At 40.0% G+C, this 20,691-nt stretch overlaps 1 protein-coding gene across 8 annotated transcripts in view; it reads left to right on the top strand.

Moving 5' to 3' along the window:
- Positions 1–20,691, top strand: part of PIEZO2 (piezo type mechanosensitive ion channel component 2) — a 311,692-nt gene that overhangs the window by 211,911 nt on the left and 79,090 nt on the right. For 4 of the 8 annotated variants that reach the window (XM_064443024.1, XM_064443017.1, XM_064443018.1 and 1 more), the window contains exons 9-17: positions 3,956–4,087; positions 5,177–5,215; positions 7,115–7,253; positions 7,658–7,791; positions 9,845–10,081; positions 14,501–14,624; positions 16,215–16,459; positions 17,119–17,267; positions 18,012–18,185. In XM_064443024.1, coding sequence (XP_064299094.1) covers positions 3,956–4,087; positions 5,177–5,215; positions 7,115–7,253; positions 7,658–7,791; positions 9,845–10,081; positions 14,501–14,624; positions 16,215–16,459; positions 17,119–17,267; positions 18,012–18,185 — 1,373 coding nt within the window. The remainder of the gene's footprint in view (positions 1–3,955; positions 4,088–5,176; positions 5,216–7,114; positions 7,254–7,657; positions 7,792–9,844; positions 10,082–14,500; positions 14,625–16,214; positions 16,460–17,118; positions 17,268–18,011; positions 18,186–20,691) is intronic. The other 4 variants (XM_064443020.1, XM_064443021.1, XM_064443019.1 and 1 more) reach the window with 3 other exon arrangements.

Raw genomic sequence — 20,691 nt, 5'->3', positions numbered from 1 at the left:
AGTCAACAGTTACAGCAATTTAATGTAGAGTCCTCTTACAGAATTTTTAGAATTGTTTGAATTAAGAGGCATTTGAGAGTTACTCAGGCAGTAGAAGAACTGGAAGAATTAGACAAGTCAAAGGACTCCACAAGTTCTAATTGTATGACTAGTGTTTTCTGACTTTTCTTCCTCCTCTGAGAAAGAGAAATCAAGATTTCCCACCCTTCCCTATAGTCTCATAGGCTAAAAATATATTACTAAAATCATTGTCTACATCTTAGGTCTTTTGGTATTGTTTTGGTCACCCTGGTGCCAAACTAAATGCTGTTAATAAACATTTCTTTATGGACCACATTTATATTAAAGTTTCAAATGGCAGTGACAAGTATTCTAAGCACAGAAGCAGTTTAATTCATCTTACAGTTTGTCTAGGAATGCCCTTTTACAATCAAATATAAATACACAATCGTATGTGAAATGTGCTACCATTGCCTCTGAGGAGTAAAACTAATAACAACTGTTTATCTAAGTCAAGATTTAAAAAATAGGACCTTACTGTTAGGATTGGAATGGAGAGAGTTTCAGAACCAACTAGGATGTTTAGATGTTCTGTTCCCATGGGTAATTTTGCAGACCTCTGCGCAGCATCCTGATTTATTCTATTGCATCAGCTGATTTTGCATAAGCAATGGGAACCAGCAGCTAGTTCCCATTAAAAGCCTGATTCGGGACCTTGCCTTTGAAACACCTCAAGTTCAGACAAAAACTAGCTTTTACACCATGAGGTATCTCATTGTTGGCAGTAGATAGAGTTTAAGTAAAACAGCAAGCATTAGGGCAGATGGATATTTCTGTTGCGGACCAAAAGTCTACTTAGTAAGACTTAATTTGAAGCAGAAATACAAGTATCTGCTAAGTAGAAAGGACAAAATAGGCAAGAGAAAAATCTTAAGTCCTTAGAAAGAGACCATTCGGGTTGAAATAAAATATGACAATTAGCTGACTTGACCAGGGTAAGTTCAGAATAATGATACTAAAGGTGGGGTGTAATCTATATTTTGGCTGTAGCTCAGCAAAGTTCCTGAATGTACGCTTAAGTCCTCCTGAAGTCAGTAAGACCTTGCTCCAGGTTCCACAAGCACTTGTGTACTTTGCTTAATAGGGGTGGGTTTATGAAGCAAGACCTAACAGCTGTACGAATGAGGATTTGGCTCAATACTCTAAACAAGTGGTACCGGTGGAGGTTTTGATGAGAGGAAGTAGAGTTTTGGTAATTCTTTGAATTAAGTTTAACAGCAGTGTAGAACCCGACTCGAGCACTTTTCATTTCTGATTAGAATCGCATGTGTGTATATTTAGCACTTTTTCACATAGGAAAACAGTTTTTTTAAAGCAGTACTTCAAAGCATAGCTAAGTCTACCTTTCAATCATCTCCATTCCTACTAGTTTTGAGATAAATATCCAGGCATTAATAAATGGCAGCGTGGAATAGCCACTGCTATTATTATTCCATAATATTCACTTTATGTTTTTGCATACCTTCCTCTGAAAGTTTGAATACTTGTTATTTCCACCGCAGCCAAAAATCTAAAAACCGCATGAAGTCTTGAGAGGAGAGGACAAATCAGAAAACTAAGAGAACCAGAAACTAAGGGCAAAAAGTAATGAAAACAAAAAGTAGGGTCAAAGTCTAAGGTTCAAAATGAGAATTTCGGCAAAGGCAGAGAGCAGAGTAACTTCAGTAGTGGCAGCTTCTCCCTGATGTTATGCCAGGGCCAGTGAGTGCTGCTGAGCAACACTGTGCTGGAGATGCTCACAGCTTTGACATGCAGCCCCGCTGGCTCCAGAGCACTGCCTTCCTCCCTTTAGCACCACATGACTGAGCTTCCTCCTCTCACTGGTATGAACAGCAAGGTTCTGCTGCTTTCTGACAGTTTAGCTGGGAAGTTCAAGATTGCAGGAGAAAGAGCGACAGTGCAGGAAGAGGTCTGGAGGAGCCCGAAGAGGAGCTGTAACCTAGCATGGTTTATGTACACGTACCCCAGTCTCCCACTTGTTACTGTGCTATAATAACATCCATGTTCAGTCTATCTGAGAGGCCTCATACCCCTGCTAGGCCATGGAATTAAGGTGGAGTTAAGACTGCTGCATTAGTAGTCCTCTGATGTTTAGTGTTAATAGTTCCTGTTACAGATGAAGAAATAGATCATGTGGATCATAGACAATCATAGAGTCAGAGAACAGTCCAGGTTGGAAGAGACCTCTGGAGACCATCTGATCCAACTTCTTGTGAGAGCAGGGCCTCAGATTAGGTTGTCCAGGGTCAAGTTTTGGATGTTTCCAGCAAAGGCAGCCAATGCCTGTGATGAATTGTTCTCTCAGTGATTTTTTTTCATATCCAGAAGGCACTTTCTTGAGACAAATTATGCCCTTAGCCTTTTGTCCTATAACCATGCCTTGCTGTGAGAAGAGTACTTCTGTCTTCTCTAAAACTACAGTTGAGGTATCAGAAGGCCTAAAGGTTCTCTTTTGAACTGGGGGATGCCAGAGCTGAATAGCAGGTATGGCCTGACACTTGCCAGGTACGGTGGAATAATCACATCCCTTGATCTGCTGTCAGTACTCTTGCTGATGCATCCCAGGATGTGTTTGTCTTCATTGCTGCTGGAGTTCACTGCTGGCTCATGTTCAGCTTGCTGTGCACCAGGACACCCTGGGCCTGTTCCACAGATCTGCGCGCGCGCGCACACACACACACACGCACGCGCACACACACGCGCACGCACGCACGCACACACACACACGCACGCACGCACGCACACACACACGCACGCACGCACGCACACATACACGCACGCGCACACACACACACACACACACACACACACGGCTGTCTGTCCACAGCCTTACTGTTTGGTGGGTTTATTCCAGATGCAGGAATTTATATTGATCTTTATAAACCTTGTGCGTTTTTTGTTGGCCCACCTCTAGCCTGTCTCTGCATGGTGGCTTTTCCTTCTGGCCCATCTAGCTCACCTCCTAGTTCAGTGTCACCCACAACCTTTGTGTGGGTGCATTCCATCCAGATAGTTTTGAAGGTACTGAATAGTACCAGACTTACTGTCAGGTGGTCAGTTCCCTGAGGATCTCCACTCATGACCAACTACCATTTTGACTTTGAACCATTTCCTCACTTAGAGCCAGACTGTCCTAGCTAGTTCTCCACTCATCTTATGGCTCATCTGTCAAGCCCATATCTTGTAAGACATTGTGTCAAACACCTTGCTAAAATCAAGGTAGCTGACATCCACAGCTTCCCCTTCATCCACTGAGCCAGTTTCAGCAATAAATAGCAATCAGATTACCCTTGGTAAAACCATATTGGCTTTTTCCAGTCACCTTGTCCTACATTAACACACACAGGTATTTTTATGGCTTGACTCAGAAGCTAGACTAGATGAGCCTAGATGGATGTACTTTGTTACATACTGAGGCGTGGATTGGTGACTTTGGTTAGCCTTTAATGGTAGACAAGTATGCTCAAAAGGTTTTGATCTTTTCCATTCTACAGTTGTTTAGTGAAGCAGAATTGGCTTTTCACATATATAGGCAGATGAGAAGAGTGAATTTTCTTTCGATACACTGCCTTGAAAATTAAACATCTGTGTTCTAGCTTATGGTATGACTATATAGTAAGGTAGGATGTGGAGGTCTGTGTAGTTCTGGTGTCTTGTAACTATCAGGGAACATCTTGACAGTGACAGACTAGCAGTTATAGAAAAGCTTTGTCATCATTTCTGAAAATGTCATCTCAGTAAGAGTCATCTGTCATATATTGAGTGCATTAGACACTAAAAGATGCTTCGAAGATGTACTTTGGAGAGGGAGCATCAATTAGGGGAAAATTTAAAGTTCTCTGGTAAGATTGTTATTTAGAGAGCTATAACTAGTCTTGTCATTTGTATTGTTTAGCAGATGCCTGAAGAAGAAAAATCTGTTAGCAGGGAAGATGACAAAGAAATAGCCTGCAGTCCAATTCCAATGACAGCAGAGAGGAGACGCAGTCTGTGGTATGCAAGCCACTATACAACCGATGAGAGAAAAGTAAGGCTGGAGGGGGAAGGGTCTCTGCATTGAATGTATTTCAGTCAGTCAGATAATTTTATCCCAGCCACTTTGAAATTAAGGGAAGCAGCATTATATAGGTTGCAAGTAAGAAGATCTTCACGTGTGATTATATAAATCAGCTATAATATCAAGGCTGTGTGGCAGAGTAGGAATACATTTTGTAAAAATTAATAAAACAAAAACAAGAGCCAGTGTAAGGAAGCAAAAGTAGAGCACACTCTGGTTTTGGCTTCTGCATTTAAGAAGTTTAGGGCCAGGCTTCTGGCGTGATGCTGTTATCTTTGTGCAAAACAGCTAGAAAGTCTGTCAGGGATCTAAATCCTGATGTAAAGATATGATCTGCCTTGTAACTACTAATGAGCACTGTCATTGGTAAGAGGGGACTTCTAGCTTATCTTCCTCCAAGCATACTGGTGTCCTTGTTTGATATTTAAAGCAGGGCAGGTAAGGGAGCTGGTGTAAAAGCTCCTGGAAAGGTCCAGCATTCTACCAACTGTCCTCACCAGCTGCAGTGCAAAATTTGATTTGATGAGTTGCAGTCAAATTTGGGATGTACAAACGCTCTGTTGCGCCACATATACTCAAGCTCCAAGAGCTCAGCCATAGTAATAGTAGTGGTAAACAAGCTGGCAAATGGATGCAGTATCACATGTTATATTAGTATAAACATTTCATTGGAATTATTTTTGTAATTACAGTAATTCTAATGATCATTTAAAAACTTAGTTTTTAAGCATTGGATCATTAGAGAGACATTAGAAAGCAGTTAATCAGTATAATGCCATACTGATTAATACTTTGACCTAGTAACTAAAATTTCAATACAACATTCTCAGTTTTGGTTTAGAATTCATAGGAACATACAGTAAAGTTATGTCAATACTATGGCTCCACATTTTATGGAGCATCGTGTACGATTCTGCTGGCTTTTTAAGAATTCTTTCTGAATTTCTTAGTGCAAATCTGCAAAAGTCAGCAAATATGCATGCATGTATTCAAAAAGTTAGACTTATTAATGCTTAGCCATGCTTCTTTAATAATTTGTCCTTGCATTGCTTTTTGCAGCTTCTGTCAGTGACCCAAGATGAATACAAGCCATCGGATGTTAGTATACTACTAGTCTTTGTAATTCTGTAATTCTTCTTAATGTGTGTAAATTCAGATTACACTGATATATACAGATAAAAACTTAGATGACATTTTAAAAAATTCTTTATTTTGGTTAGCCTACTGTTTACCCTATAACCTTGATTATCCTGAATATAATTGTCTTTCTCTTCCTTAATAATTGCACTGAAAAAAACCACTGATTAACCCTAAAATTGATCATTTGAAATTCAACTGCATGTGGTAGTACCAATTGGCAAACGATCTTTGCTATTTCATTGGGTTTAAATAAGATATCAAAATATGCTTTCTAATGCAAGCCTTCTTTAAACTTGATTTAGCTTTTTTGCTGTATTTTTTTCTTTCATTCGTGTTGAAATGCTGAGGCCCTTAAAGCATGACTGACAACACATGAGAGTTCAATTTACAGATCACAGAAAATCCAAGTCTTTGAACAGACAGCAAATGATCCATTTATCCTGACTTCTGTAGACCCTAGCAGTCTCTGAAAGCAGAAAAATATCCCATCTGCTCAGCATACACAGAAGAATGGAGGTGCAGATGAACTTTGGGAGCAGCTATAACCAAATCTAAATGTGCTCCACAGCCCATGCTTGGTGTAGCTGCTGAATATAACTGAACATAACCCAGATACTATTCTGAAATGGTCTGCACATGCCTGTGCATGGGTTCAACAGGCAAAATACACTCTTATCTCACAGCCTAAGCAGAAGTCAGTCTTCAGCATGTACTACCATCACTAACCCATTGCATGTGAATTTCTGCCAATACGAGAGTTATTTATGACTGTGGTTGCTGGAGCTCTAATCCAAACAAGCACAAGGGCTGAAATTTAATTTGCAAAAATAAAACAATGAAGGAGTGTTGAATTAGTACTACCAAGCAGCATAAATGTGGCATCAATACCAATAATTATGGAAACTGGTTTTATTAACAGCAGCAAATGTAGATCTCACCAGTAATAATTTAAAATTGAAAGTAATTTATAAACATTATTTTCATAACTACTGGAAATAATTAGATGTGAACTAAAGTCACATTAGTTCTCCCATTGAGAACTAATATGTCTAAAGACATATTTTTTTTGCCTAAGAAGGAGAATTTTCGGTTACAGCTTTAACCTAAATGCAGGAGATATAATGATGCTTTCCTAGCTTGGTTTGTAAAAAGCCGATTTAACCTGGGAAAGGCAGGATGTCTGAAGATGGGCTCACTGAGTTACCGTTTGTGCCCCGAGCCATGCGGTCAGTCTTAGCCTTCCCCAGCTGTGGATGTGTTAACTTAGTCCACCTTTTCACAGGTTTTTAATTTCCATTTCATATCGTAGGTATGACAGGCCAAGAGCATGCGAGTAGTCATTTCCCATGGCTCAGCTGACTTCAGTAACTTAATTGCTCTTGCTTGTGTATCCACACTTCTATTCCATTTCATACCGCTTGTGTAAATTGAAGCGTTACCTAATACAATGCAACATTCTGGGAGTTTGAAAAAAAATTTGAAATCTTTTAAAGGAAGTATTTATAGAAGTTCAAAGATGCAGCAGCATTTTACTGTTTGCTAAAGAACTTCACTGAAACAAATCTCTAATTCTGTTGACATTTGTAGTCAATCAAATATATTAATATTAATATATAATATTTGTAATATTGATAATATTGAAATGATAGTAACAACAATTAATTTTCGAGGCTGTTATGTGCTACTTTTGCATGCAACATGACTATAACACATCAATTTCTTTGGAAGGAAATGACTGCAGTTACTTGTTAAGCTCCTTTAACATTGGCAAGCCAACACTAGTGAAGCACAGAAGCAGGACTCTCATTCTCATACAAGCCACCCTAAATACAGTGCCTCCCTCCGTTGCCCTGGCAGGTGCTGCTGGTAACAGTGAACGGGAACCCCGCTGACTATCACACCATCCACCCCACGCTGCCATTAGAAAATGGTCCGGCCAAAGCAGACATGTACTCAACACCACAGTACAAATGGGAGCCTTCGGATGACATGTCAGGTAGTGAATTGCCTGGGAATTACCCTTGATTCCGTATTTTTTTCTTATTCTGCATCTCCATTCACTGCCTCTAGCATTTATTTTGATCTTGATAAGCTCTTTGGCCTGTTGAAGTTAAATAATTGCTGTCACTTTACAATGATGGCTGACCACATGGCAATTTTGTAAACTGGGCTGTAAGCATATACTATCCAAAATACTTTGCCTACCAACACAGTGACTGCAGGTTTTGCATTGCTTTACCGTGTTCCAATGTAATTTTTCTTTGGCTCCCATCTTGGGCTTGCTGATTGCTGTAGAAGTAGCCATCAGAGTGATTAAAAGTGAAACCATTCCAATAGAGAGTGGATGTACTATGTTTAGACCAGCATGAATTGCAAATAAGAATTTCTTCTTCTACTTAGAAAAGGAAGAGGAGGAGGAAGAGGAAGAGGAGGTTGCTCAGGAGGAAAAAGAAAATGTTAAATTACATGCCCTGGTCTCTGTGTTCCAATTTATCATGAAACAAAGTTACATTTGTGCTCTGATAGCTATGATGGTAAGTACTGGCAACAACAACAACAAAAAAATCTGTTAATTTTACAAATAAATATGTTTTTGCAATGTTTTCCTGAAAGTAATCTCATTGGTTCTTTTTCAGTAAGTGTTTGCATCAGGGTTAGAAAATATCAATATGGTGTCTACATCATTTTGGATCCATTTTAGGTTATTAATGCATAATTCCCAGGCCTGTTATAGACCTATAAATAGGGCAACACGTGGGGTTCTGGGTAAGGCATCGTGTTTCCAGGGCTGGGAGCCCCACTGGGGCTCAGTTTTCTGTTGATTCCAAAGCTTCTGCATAAGCAGGCTTATCGTGCTTTTGCTCCGCTCAGAAATTTGCCTGCTAAATTCAAGCATTTCATAGTGATATAGTAAATTTTAAAAATATAGTTCCTATTTCAGGTTGAAGCTTGCATCCAGTTACTCTCTGAGAAGAAAAGATCTGTAAAGTCTGATTTCCTATATTGACACAGAAAGGTCTCAAGGAAAACACAACTTTGTGCCAAGCAAGGTTTTGCTATTATTTTACTTACCACCCTTATTTCTCTTTCTTATGTTGTTGCTTGCTTTTAAGCCCACTTGATGCAAATACCTTGAGCTGCACTGTAGCAAGTTTTCAGCATAATGATTAGATGTGTATATATATTCCCAATGCAAGCTTTGGTTTTACTGTTTTGGAAAGGTTTCAACTGTGATGAAATTAACCATGAAGCTTCTTGGCCCAATTTTGCCTTAAAAATGGTAAAACAAATTAGCTTGGCTGCCTCTTGTTTGCATAAATTTTCAAACTTTATTTGCTGTCCTTTAACAGGAAAAGTTTCTCAACTAAATAAAGCAGACTCCTTGTGCAGAATCTGGATCTGGCTTAGTGCATTCTGAAATATTAGGAAGTAGTTGTTTTCATATTAACACAAGGCCTCTTTTTCCTATTTTTAAACTCACATGTTTCCTATGATCCATATTTCCTTTTTAACTCATTTCTAAGGTCATATCTCTCAATATCAAAGGAGAAGACATATTTGAATAGCTTTCTTGTAGCTTAATATTGAGACATTACTGGCTTTTTTCTTAGTGATAGATCCCTATTTTATATGACCCAAATTCCTTTATAAATTTATGGTGTGATCTGATGCAAGTTCCACTTACACCATAGCCAAAGACATAGCCCAGCATATGTTACTGTCTTATAAGGGGACAGAGAAGTTGCATATTAGTGTTTCTTCACATACCCTTAGAAGACATCATTTCCAAGGGGGCTAAGCTAAACTGCTTGACATATTCTTAATGTTTCATACTTTTTTGTTTAAATTGAAAAGGAATCTAAAATGTTTTATTGACAGTTATTCTATAGCTGAATTTAGTCCTAAATCAATAACACAATGTTAATAAAAACCACTTAAAACCCCAATTCTTTTCCCCAAGTGCTTAATAGAGCAATTTTTCAGTAACTGATTTCTGCAAGACATAGACAATGATCTGTAGTTGTGTGTATTTCAGGTAGTCTAACATGGTTAGTGCAGACTAAACGTTCTTCAGGTTAAGTGTGTGCAGCAGGTGCATACCATAGCTTTCAATTTTAAATTAATTCCACAAAAGCTAGAACAGTATGGATTTATCGTGGTTTCATAAGTCTGTCGAAGGCCTGAATGCAGTAGCTATTGAATATGTTTTGCTATTCCTACTCTGAACTCTTTGCTGATAGTTTTGGAAGAAGATCTTGTGTGCCCAGAAGTTAGTCTGTATTTTCCATCTCTTTCTTTGGTGTAATGAGAAGCAATGAGGCTGCTTACAAGCCTTACCAAGGTACAATTAATGCACAAAGCATGGTATGCCCTCAGCTGTGGACTTCTTAATAATCCACTTTCTGCACATTCTTCAAGGGGTTTATTGTAGCTGCTCAGTAGCTAATTAATACGGGTGAGAGTTTCATGACAATGAAAATGTGTATCACGTAGAGAAGTATAAGCTAAGTGTACCTGGCAATATGCATCAATGTTGTTCCTGAATGTATCCATGAACATTTTTTCCTCTTTTCCTCCTTTCACAAGGCATGGAGTATCACATATCACAGCTGGTTGACTTTTGTGTTACTGATCTGGTCTTGCACATTGTGGATGATTCGAGACCGAAGGAAATACGCCATGATCAGTTCACCATTCATGGTTTTCTATGGAAATTTACTGCTAACGTTGCAGTATATATGGAGTATTGAGCTCAGGAATGATGAACTTCCTCAAGTATCCGGTTTTTTAGAAAGAAAGGATCCTGGGGAGTTGGCATCAAAGGTAGGTGTTACAGACAGCTGAGATTTATTTATAAAACCACAAAAATATATTGTGATAAAAAACGTAGATCTCTCGGCATTTTTTTTTTGAGTGAATTCTCAGCATTCAGTATAACCATGTTTAGTAGCAGTTCTACAATAAAGGATAAGTCATTTTAAAAGTGTTCAGAAAATTGCTTCTTGCTTGTTAAGCTAATACCAAAACAAATACTTCAGACACCTTTGTAGATTTTCATGACAATTCTGTAGAAAATTCTTAGTGGATGGAAATTGCTCACTTGTTTGGTTTTATAAACTGGATGCAAAACTATATGTGATTTGATTTTTAGATTAATACTGATAGGATGTCAGGTCTGTCTCTGAATATGATGGCAACTGGAACTGTGGTGTCATGGCAATTACCAATACTACTCAGTCCCTTATGATTTGCCACAAGCAGCAGTACATAGCTGAGACTGAGCTTTACTTCTTTATCCTTACACCTCAAGCAGTGTGAGTTGGAATCCGTTTCAGTTCAGAAACAAGAAAGTTTGTTGACCTCGGTGCATGATAGATTTTTTTCTTTGATGTCTTGAAAGCACTACAAAATGCGTTTTGTTTGGCAGGTTTGCTTCTGGGGGAGGGAATGAGCCTAAATAGGAAGTTATTTCCTAGAGCACCCAAGAGGGGCGTCTCAGTGCATCTAGCTGGCACTGCTCCCCTTGTGCTAAGTGAATCACTTCCCTGGTGACTCCTAATTACCATTTAAGGTCGTTCTGTAAGTGATTTTCCTTGTTGGCAGTGCCCTTTGGACAACCATTTCTGGGTCTTTAATGCATCTGAAAATTAGTGAGTGCTATATTATTTCTCTCATAAAGGTACAACTAGTTTAGTAAGAGAGCTGAAGTTCAAGGGGTTCTACAAGAGAAGTTCTACAGTTTCTGTCAACGACTTTGTAAATCTCTAAGGAGTTTTAATATTTTTTAATGTTTAAATTTTTTAAATCGTTTTAATATTTTTTAATGTTTTAATGTTGTCTGGGACCAAAGAGTAGTGGTGAACGGAGTTAAATCTAGTTGGCGGCCAGTCACAAGTGCTGTTCCCAGTGGTGGGGCCAGTTCTGTTTAATATCTTAATATCTGGATAAGGGGATCAGTTGCAGCCTCAGTAAGTTCGCAGATGACTCCAAGGTGGGCAGGAATGTTGATCTGCTTAGGGAAGGAAGGCTCTGCAGAGGGATCTGGACAGGCTGGATCGATGGACCAAGGCCAACTGTATGGGGTTCAACAAGGCCAAGTGCTGGGTCCTGCACTTGGGTCACAACAACCCCATGCAACGCTACAGGCTTGGGGAAGAGTAGCTGGAGAGCTGCCTGGTGGAGAAGGACCTGGGGGTGCTGGTTGACAGCCAGCTGAACATGAGCCAGCAGTGTGCCCAGGTGGCCAAGAAGGCCAACAGCATCCTGGCTTGTGTCAGGAATAGTGTGGCCAGCAGGAGTAGGCAAGTGATCGTGCCCCTGTACTCGGCACTGGTGAGGCCACACCTCAAGTACTGTGTTCAGTTTTGGGCCCCTCAGTACAAGAAGGTCATTGAGTGGCTGGAGCATGTCCAGAGAAGAGCAACAAAGCTGGTGAAGGGTCTAGAGAATAAGTTTTATGAGGAGTGGCTGAGGAAACTTGATTTGTTTAGTCTGGAGAAGAGGAGGCTGAGGGGAGACCTTATTGCTCTCTACAACAACCTGAAAGGAGGTTGTAGTGAGGTGAGTGTTGGTCTCTTTTCCCAGGTTACTAGTGATAGGACAAGAGGAAATGGCCTCAAGCTGCATCAGGGGAGGTTTAGTTTGGATATTAGGAAATATTACATCACTGAAAGGGTTGTCAGGCATTGGAAGAAGCTGCCCAGAGAGGTGGTGGAGTCACCATCCCTGGAGGTATTCAAAATATGTGTAGACGTGGCACTTCACAGCATGGTTTAGGAGACATGGTAGTGTTAGTTTGATGGTTGGACTTGATGAAGGTCTTTTCCAACCTTAATTATATGACCCTATTCTATGATTCTGTGGTTCTAAGAGTAGCCTGTACAATGACATCAGCCAGCTCCCTCAGCAGTCGTGGGTACATCCCACCAGGACCCATTGACTTATGTATGCTCAGTTTGCTTAAGTATTCCCTGACCTGATCCTCTTCCACCAAGGGTGCGTCTTCCCTGCTTCAGACTTTTCCACAGTCTCTGGGACCTGTGATTCCTGAAGGCAGGTCTTGCTAGCAAAGACTGAGGGAAAGAAGGCATTTGGTACCTCAGCCTTTTCCAAGTCCTGTGTCACCAGGGCCCTTGCCCCATTCAGCAGTGGGCTCACATTTTCCCTAGCCTTCCTTTTCTACTTATGTATGTACAGAAGGTCTTCATGTTGACCTTGACATGCCTCGCCAGACTCAACTTCAGGCCTTGGCTTTTCTAACTGTGTCTCTGCTTGCTTGGCCAGTGTCTCTATATTCATCCCAGGTTACCTGGCTCATCAGCCATCTCCAGGCAGAGCTCGTGTTCTAGCTGTGCTCTCACACAAATCACAACTCCACCTCTGCACCTTCCTGGCCTGCGCTTCCTAAAAAGCCTGTATCTCTCCATTGCAGCTATGCAAGCCATCGCACCCTGTCTGTGGTCCCAAGATCATAGCCCTGAACAGAAGTCTCTAACTTCTTGTGTTTATTACCCACGCTATATACATTAGTGTACAGGCACTTCAGAGAGGCATCCGACACACTGATTTCCCAGAAAGGATCTGGAATATTTCCCTGTAATGGTGCCTTGAAAGCATTTCCTTGCTTACGTAAAAATGCTTAAGCTGAACCCACATAAGTCCTGTTTTGTTCATTATGTGTTTCCTTGCATTCACATCACCCCAGGCACCCTTTACTTGTCAGCCCTGTCCGTCGCTCCCACTCAAACTGCTGGTAACTCTGTTCCTCCCCATTATTCCTAGTTTAAAGCTCTTTGAATAAGGTTGAATTTAAATAAAGATTGGATTGGATACTGTATTCTGCAAAGAGAGGAAAATAGAAAGAAATATACTGTAATTCTGTCTGTGTAACTTTCTACACACTCTGTGTGTGTTTCCTGGTCTGAAAAGGAAATAAAATGGATACTGTAAAAAGTGGACTAAAAACATTTCCTTAACCTGCAACCCTTGAAGACTTTTCTTAGAGCCAGCTCTGACTCTGGAAATGCCAAAGAGAATACGGAGTAAACGCAGCGGGGAGACAGAGCTAATCATGGCAGGACAAATCTGTGTTTTAGAATATCAGTGGTTTGTGTTGCAAAAGTCAGAGCTCCAAGAGGTATCTGGAGAGGCTGTGACAATTCACACAGGCTGACAATCTGCTGCTGCAGCTCAGTGTTAGCTACAGAGTCAGTGAAAACAGCTGTCGCTAGCCTGGGACCTCTTCTTTCCCCCATGAAGTATTTGTGCATTAGATGAAAACCAGGAGAATTCTTTACATCGTACTACTGGCCTTGTCATTCTGTTGTGTGCAAAATACCTGGCTCTTACACGTTTTCTATTTGAGATTTTATTCTTCTAGCTTATAAAGTAGTGAAATAACCTTTGTTCTGCGCCACTGAAATCAGTGGAAACTTTGAAGAATGTAAATGTAAAATCACATGTGTGATGAGTAGGGATCATGCTGTTTTCTGAATTTTGGCCATGTCTCAGTATTGCAAACTCTTGAATTTAGCTTTTTGCAAAACCCAGAAATGCAGTCCTCATTAAAGAGATTTATTTATTTCTAAGGTATCCTGCTGTTATGGAATTATCATCTCTTAAAGCTCTTCAAAGAATTAAGAGCCATCTTAAATCTCATAACTGCTCCAAATGCAAGGCATATTCAACTGACTGTGTCTTCTGTAACTTAAAGACACAAAGAAATTTTTGATTTTTAAATTAATTGCATTTAAGCACCTGAAGTACCGAGCCTTCTAAATCAAAAGACTTAGCATATATACCAAACCCTAGTAATGACTATACACTCACCTGCCTGTGCTTCTTCCCTGCAAAAAGGGAAAAAGGAACAAAAATGGACAGGTAGAAATTATACCAATCAATATATAATGAGAAGATCCTTAAACTTATAAGGCAGGAGTTAAAAACTGAATAGAATGGGGGAGAACAGAACTGTATAAGTAAATACCATTAAGAAAAGCTGTGGAGTGAAAAGTTATTACTCAATGGAAAAGTTCAAATGAAATAAAGTTCTTTTCAATACAGAACATTTCCTAAATGACTTAACTTCCACAAAGATGCACTTTGACACTGGTGCCATTGTTACCATTTTCTGATGGACAGAGAAAATAAAGGCATGCATAATTTATGAAAACATATGTTTGTATTAGCAGGATATAGGATATACAATTAGTCTGTTGGTTTTGTTTTCATTTTTGTTTGCAGATTCTTTTCACAATTACTTTCTGGCTACTGCTTAGGCAACACCTCACTGAACAGAAAGCACTTCAGCTGAAAGAAGCTACTTTATCTGAGGTCAAAGTTGGAAGTGAAGAAAATGAAGAAAAAGGTAAAGCCACCTCCAATTTAGCCCTTGAGTCTTGATAGAAGTTCCAGTTACTGCATTCCTATAATGCTGAAAGCAATTAGCAAGATACCTGTTATTAGCTAAGAAAGATACTACAAAATCTGTGTACAACTATCTTTCAGGATATAAAAATAAAACACCTTTGAACTTCAGAAATGCAAATGAAATTAGAATTCTCATTACTGGAAGGTAATTGAAATGACTCATTTGAGAAATGTCATGGAACTTTCAAATAATCAGTTTACTCCTGTGTCCCAAACTCAAACCAGTAAATTAACTTCCTTAGGAGTTTAACCACAGGAGAAGAGTTTGCACAGGAAAAGTCGCTTACTAAATTCCTTGTTCCTTCTTTCCCTGGCCAAAGTTGTGTTTGTACATGAACACTTGTACAAAACCAGAAGATAAACTACTAATTTCAGTGGGAAAATGAGCAGGTATGTTTTCAGTGCAGGGGGTCACGCTATCAGAAGCATACCTGAGAGCAAAGTTTACTGCTACAGTTTCAGCTAATCTAACAGCTCAGTGGCCTGTTCTCTCTTTTGCTACTGGACACGTGTTCTCCCAAACCTTCCTTGCCTTTTTCTGTCTCTCTAGATGCTGATCTGAACAAGTTCAACTCACTGAAAGAGTAGAAAGTCAGCCCAGGAAGCAGTGATGTAGCTTCCTTTTTGATTAATTACAATATTTGTCCAAGTAAAACATTTGATCAGTGCCAGAGCTGGGCACTGCAAGGATTTTTAAGGCAAGAGCAAGGAAAGAGTCTGAGAAGAGGGATGTTGAGTGGGTCAAAAGGAGTGGGTGAGCCTTTTGATGGTGAAATCTCAGTATTGTTCTCAATGTGAAGAAAAACATTACAGCTACGCACTATGAGGTTGACAAGCCCTGGTATCTGGATTCTTGCTTATGTGTGCTTGCTATTGGAGGGGCACTTACCCTGCACTCCATAAGCTTCACAAGGTCCATAACTGGGGAATCCTGACCTCTTTGTAGGGCAAAGCAGCTTGTCTTTTCTGCAATGGCTCAGGTACAGCAGAAGAAGCTGGAAAAGTGGTAGTTTCTTTGAAAGAACAGCAGTGTTAGTGAAGCATTTATATTTTTTAAGCTTGTTTGGTTTTATGTTAATGTTTTCATTTGCTTGTGGTTTTTGGAGGTAACCACAATATTCTCTAAAGGATGACATTCAAGATGAGAGGGTGCTGGTGGTTTCTTTGTTTTCCAGTTTAAAAGGGTTCTTGCTTGGGACCATAGGTATTGTCATGAAAGTGTTTTGACTGTTATCCATTATACAACCCTTAGGGTCTAATTTTCCACTACAGCTGCCTGCATTTCAGACAAAGTGAAGACGGGTGTCTGGTAAGGATGTATAGCTATATGGTTCCAGCAGCAGGTTGAAGCTCATATGAAGTTAAAACACTTTCCCCTGCTCTGGCGGCATGCATGATTCAAAAATACATTCTCTTGTGAATATTGTTTTAAGTTTCTGTGTTGTGTGCAGAGATTTTACTTTCCACCCATGTCAATTCTTACTAAACGTCCCCAAAACAGAGGCCAAATGTTACTCTATATTTGCAGAAGAGGAGTTGCAAGAGGGAGAAGTGGCAGAAGAACAGGAAGAGAAGGAGGAGGAGGAGGAAGAGGATGATGAGGATGAACAGGATATTATGAAAGTCCTGGGGAAGCTGGTGATGGCTATGTTCATCAAGTACTGGATTTACGTCTGTGGGGGCATGTTCTTCTTTGTCAGCTTTGAGGGTAGAATTGTCATGTACAAAATCATCTATATGGTACTGTTCCTCTTCTGTGTGGCCCTCTATCAGGTAAGAACTGTGTTAACTGAATTTTGTCCTTGAATATAATGCCTTATACCTTTAACTTTTTAATAAAGTACCTCCAAACAGAATTCATAAGCAGTGTGTTTGCTCTTTAGTTAGATACAACATAGTAAGATCGTTTGAAGGTGTTAAGACTAATTCTTCTTTGGCTTTTGATCATAGTGACAGGCAAAGTGCACATAAATTAGGTGCATACAATACACACCTCTGCTCTGGGTCTCCACCTCACATCACCATGACCTTTGGAACCTGTGTGGGAAAATTCTGGGCCTGTACACATCTTACATAGCCACCAGTTTTTGTGGCAGCTGGTCCATACCGCCTCCACACCCCAATGGACACGGAGTCTGTCTCTCCTGGACTTTCATCACCTAATGGTGATGAAACTGAGTGACTGAAACTGTCCCTGGCCTTTATGTCTGTGGCCATGTCTCAATGTTTTTACACAAAAGTCTGTACTTGGGCGCATCAGGAGTAATAACTGTATCTCAAAGGCCATGGTTGCTGTTGGGTAAGCATTGTTTACTTCAGGCCACATAGGAAAAAAAATATTCTTAGCCTGTTTGCCAGTGCAGCATTGTCAGTATTTTTGTCAATGTCTTTGCCTTCAGCTTGCATCAACATCTTTAGTGTGTGATTTTCAGGTGCACTATGAATGGTGGAGAAAGATTTTAAAATACTTTTGGATGTCAGTGGTTGTTTACACAATGTTGGTACTTATCTTCATCTATACATACCAGTTTGAGTCATTCCCTGGGTTGTGGAAGAACATGACAGGCCTGGATGAAAACAAGTAAGTGTTTCAGATTAATTTCATGGTTTTTTTTCTTTGGACTTTTGAGTTCAGTGTGGTGGAATGCTCTGAGAGTGGTCTTCCTTCTTGTGTGGGAAAAGTGTTGTGAGACCATCCCCAGGCATAGCTGCCTTGGCTCAGCTCTGAAGCCATAGATTTCTTGGTGTAACAATAGAGATGAGCAAGGGCATGAGAGGAGCTCAAGGAGTCACACTTCATCTGCTGCCAAGGCCTTGGCACTGCTCCTGCTCCCAGTACAGTGCCAATACTCTGCTCTACCTCTGACCATAGGAGCAAGATTAGGAAGAGATTAAGGGTAGATTTGCAGGATGTCTGGAGCTGATGAAGGTGGACATGCCTTCCTCCTAATAAGGAGGGCTGTGTTTCTACCTTCTCACGATGTGTTGGGTTTTTCTCAACAGGAGCATGAAAGATAAAGTATATGCATATAAGTGGATCTCCAGTGCAGGACTTTAATCAGAGCCAACTCATCTGATTCAAGAGACCTATGGCAGAATTAGTTCATTTGAATCTGTACATTTACAGTATCTCTCTAAATTACTGAGTCTAAATACAAGATATTTGCGTTGTAAAACTTGCTGGTTTAGAAGAATTTTAAAAACTAAAAACACATACAAGTGCTAGCCCTGTATGTCCTATTGCAAATGATTTTTAATAATGTCTCATGGCAAGAAAAAGATTGTGGCATGAAAAGGTGGCTTAGTGGCTTACTTTTTTTTCCAGACTAGCGGACCTTGGCTTAAAACAGTTTTCTGTGGCTGAGCTATTCACACGCATCTTTATCCCCACCTCCTTCCTACTGGCGTGTATCTTACACCTTCACTATTTCCATGACCGTTTTCTCCAGCTCACTGATTTAAAAGCTGTAACCAGCAAACAGGACAACACTATTTACAGGTAAAGAAACGAAGTAAATGAAGGTATTGGTTATCTGAATGAAAATGCTGTTTCTGACTGTCTTGTAATGCACACTTTTCATGCCTTTGCTATGACTATCTGGCTTAAAAAGAAAGTGCTCATTATCCAGTGCCCCGCTAAACAAACAACAACCAAAGTATCTGTCTTCCCCCACAATCCCCTACACACTGAAGTTTTTAATTTTCAAAGAATGGTACTTATGTATTTATCTCATTGGCTTTGACCTTTAATGGGAGTTAGGTGCTTAACTGCTTTGTGTGCCTTTTTGTAAGTCCTGCCAATAATAGGAAATAAGGCTTTTAATTTGGGTCACTTCTGTTTTTCAATGTCCATTTTGAGGGTCCAGTGAAGATTGAGAGATCTTTGGCAAATACCACATTTGCATTGGACATTTAGGCCTTTTTGTAAAGGTGAACTTCAGAAATGGAAAAATCCCAAACCTGGGGTCACTCTTCGAAGTAGTGACCATTGGCTCTGCTACCTCTTTGAGACATTCAGTGATCTCATCCAGAAGTTCATTAGTATTTTCTCATGATTCTGGGACCTCACTTTTCCTGTGTTTAACTCTTCCCTATTCTCCTGCATAAAAACATATCCAGCCTAGGATCTGGCTCCAGGAGTATAAGAGAGAGAAATGATTTCACAGTACATAGTGTCATATTATGTGATGACATTTACTCCAATTCTTTGAAGAAACCAATTCATTTAGACACTGTTACTGGAGTGTTCACCTGTCCAACGATAAGTGCTTTTCCATGCTGCACTTCCATGAATGGGGACTAGCTGCATAACATCACGTACACCACAGTGTGTTGTGGAGCAATGACAGTTTGTCTTAACAGAAAATTCTGCTCTAGGACTTGCTAGATTTACAAAGGCATTTCAGATATTTTTCATGCATTCAACTGAGTACGAAGCATCTTTACAGCGTATGGTACAAGTCTGTTTGTGCTCGCAATCGGCAGTGCAGGTGAATAAGCTCTACTTTTATAGAATGTGTCTGGTTTCTGTATTTATATAAGTTCCCAAACCCAGAACAAATCAAACCTGATAGAATTTCCTAACAACGTTGTATTTTTTTTTTAAACTTACCTTTTAAAATTACTGTTTGCCTAATACTTTTTGCTTTTCTTGAATTGCTAAATCTGATGGTAGATTCAAAGGCCCTTTGAAATGGCCTGTGAGCAAACTTTCTTTGCCGATAGCAGACTTTTTGTGCAGCAGCAGATGCATGTTAACATCTCAGATAGGTGTCTGAGCTGAAACAGGTTGTTCCTGGGCTGAGGCGTTTGGGGGAATGCACTACAGTCTGCAGTAACTGAGCAGGCTCTTTTGTAGCCCAAGCACTTGGCACTTGTGCTGAGTAATATAGAAACAGCTTCCACCTCACTCCTAGTGTGATCCAGCAGGCCCAGAAGGGAAAAGACAATCTGTGGCAATCCAAGGATTTAGGTGGGTTCATGGTACAGCACTCTCTTGCCTGTGAAACCACTGATTGCAAATCTTTCTGTTATACATGAAAGATACCAGAATATTAGCTACAGCTCTCCAAATGCTGGCATGAAAAGAATCACTGTGTCTAAAGTATTTTCTGGTTTGTATTACCGTAAACAATGCTTGACATACGAAGATCCAGCTGTTGTCTTCCCTCTTGATGCAATAAACCAGTACGGAGCATAAGCCAACTTTATAGTTCAAAGCTTCAGGCTGAGAGCTTAGCTGACATTTGTATTGATGATGCATAGAGCTGGATAAGAACTAGCACAACAACCAGCTCCAGCTTAACAGTAATACTAGCAGTAGAAATAAGTTGCAGGGACAATTAAAACACAAAGACTCATAAGTACATGTGCAATTTTCTTACAAAGCCACTAAAACTTCATTTTCCCCTTTGCTTTGCAAACACTAGCATTCAGTCAGCAGCTGGTTTAGCTTTCAAAACTGCTTTTGTGTCTCTTTTGCAACAAACAAAAAAATTTAAATGAAGAAACTGAACCTCAATTATGAGTGAGCAGACAGAATTCAATACTTTTGATAGTGAACCTGTTAAAACAACCACAGCAGATGAGAGCTAGTCTTGAAAATAAGGAAAGCAGCTCCAGTTCTTCCATCTCCTCCTGAACTGCTGATTATGGTATTATGTTTGTGTCTAACTGAAGAGTCCTGTTGAAATTGCTGAGGTTGTTCATATAGTAAGATGCCGCTTCACATGAGCAAAGTTTGCAGAGTGAGTTCAAGGGAAAGGCTCTGCCAGCTGCAAATGGAGGGAACAGAAACTGGCCCACTGGAACTGGCAGAGGGAGGCACTTCTAACTATTTATAAAGGTGATTTAAAAAGGTCAATTTTACATCTGCAAGAGAAAGAAAAATCCTCTGATTAGGACTGCCCAAGCCCATTTCCTTGCTGCACCATGAGTTGTGGTATGGCAGAGATAAAGGCTGTGATGCAGATAATTTCTATGGCATGATGCTCTCTTATAAACAT

This window comes from Phalacrocorax carbo, chromosome 2 (assembly GCF_963921805.1).
Source record: "Phalacrocorax carbo chromosome 2, bPhaCar2.1, whole genome shotgun sequence".
NCBI classification, from domain to species: Eukaryota; Metazoa; Chordata; class Aves; order Suliformes; family Phalacrocoracidae; genus Phalacrocorax; species Phalacrocorax carbo.
Note: the sequence above shows the minus strand (reverse complement) of the source record. Positions and strands in the feature narration are given on the sequence as shown.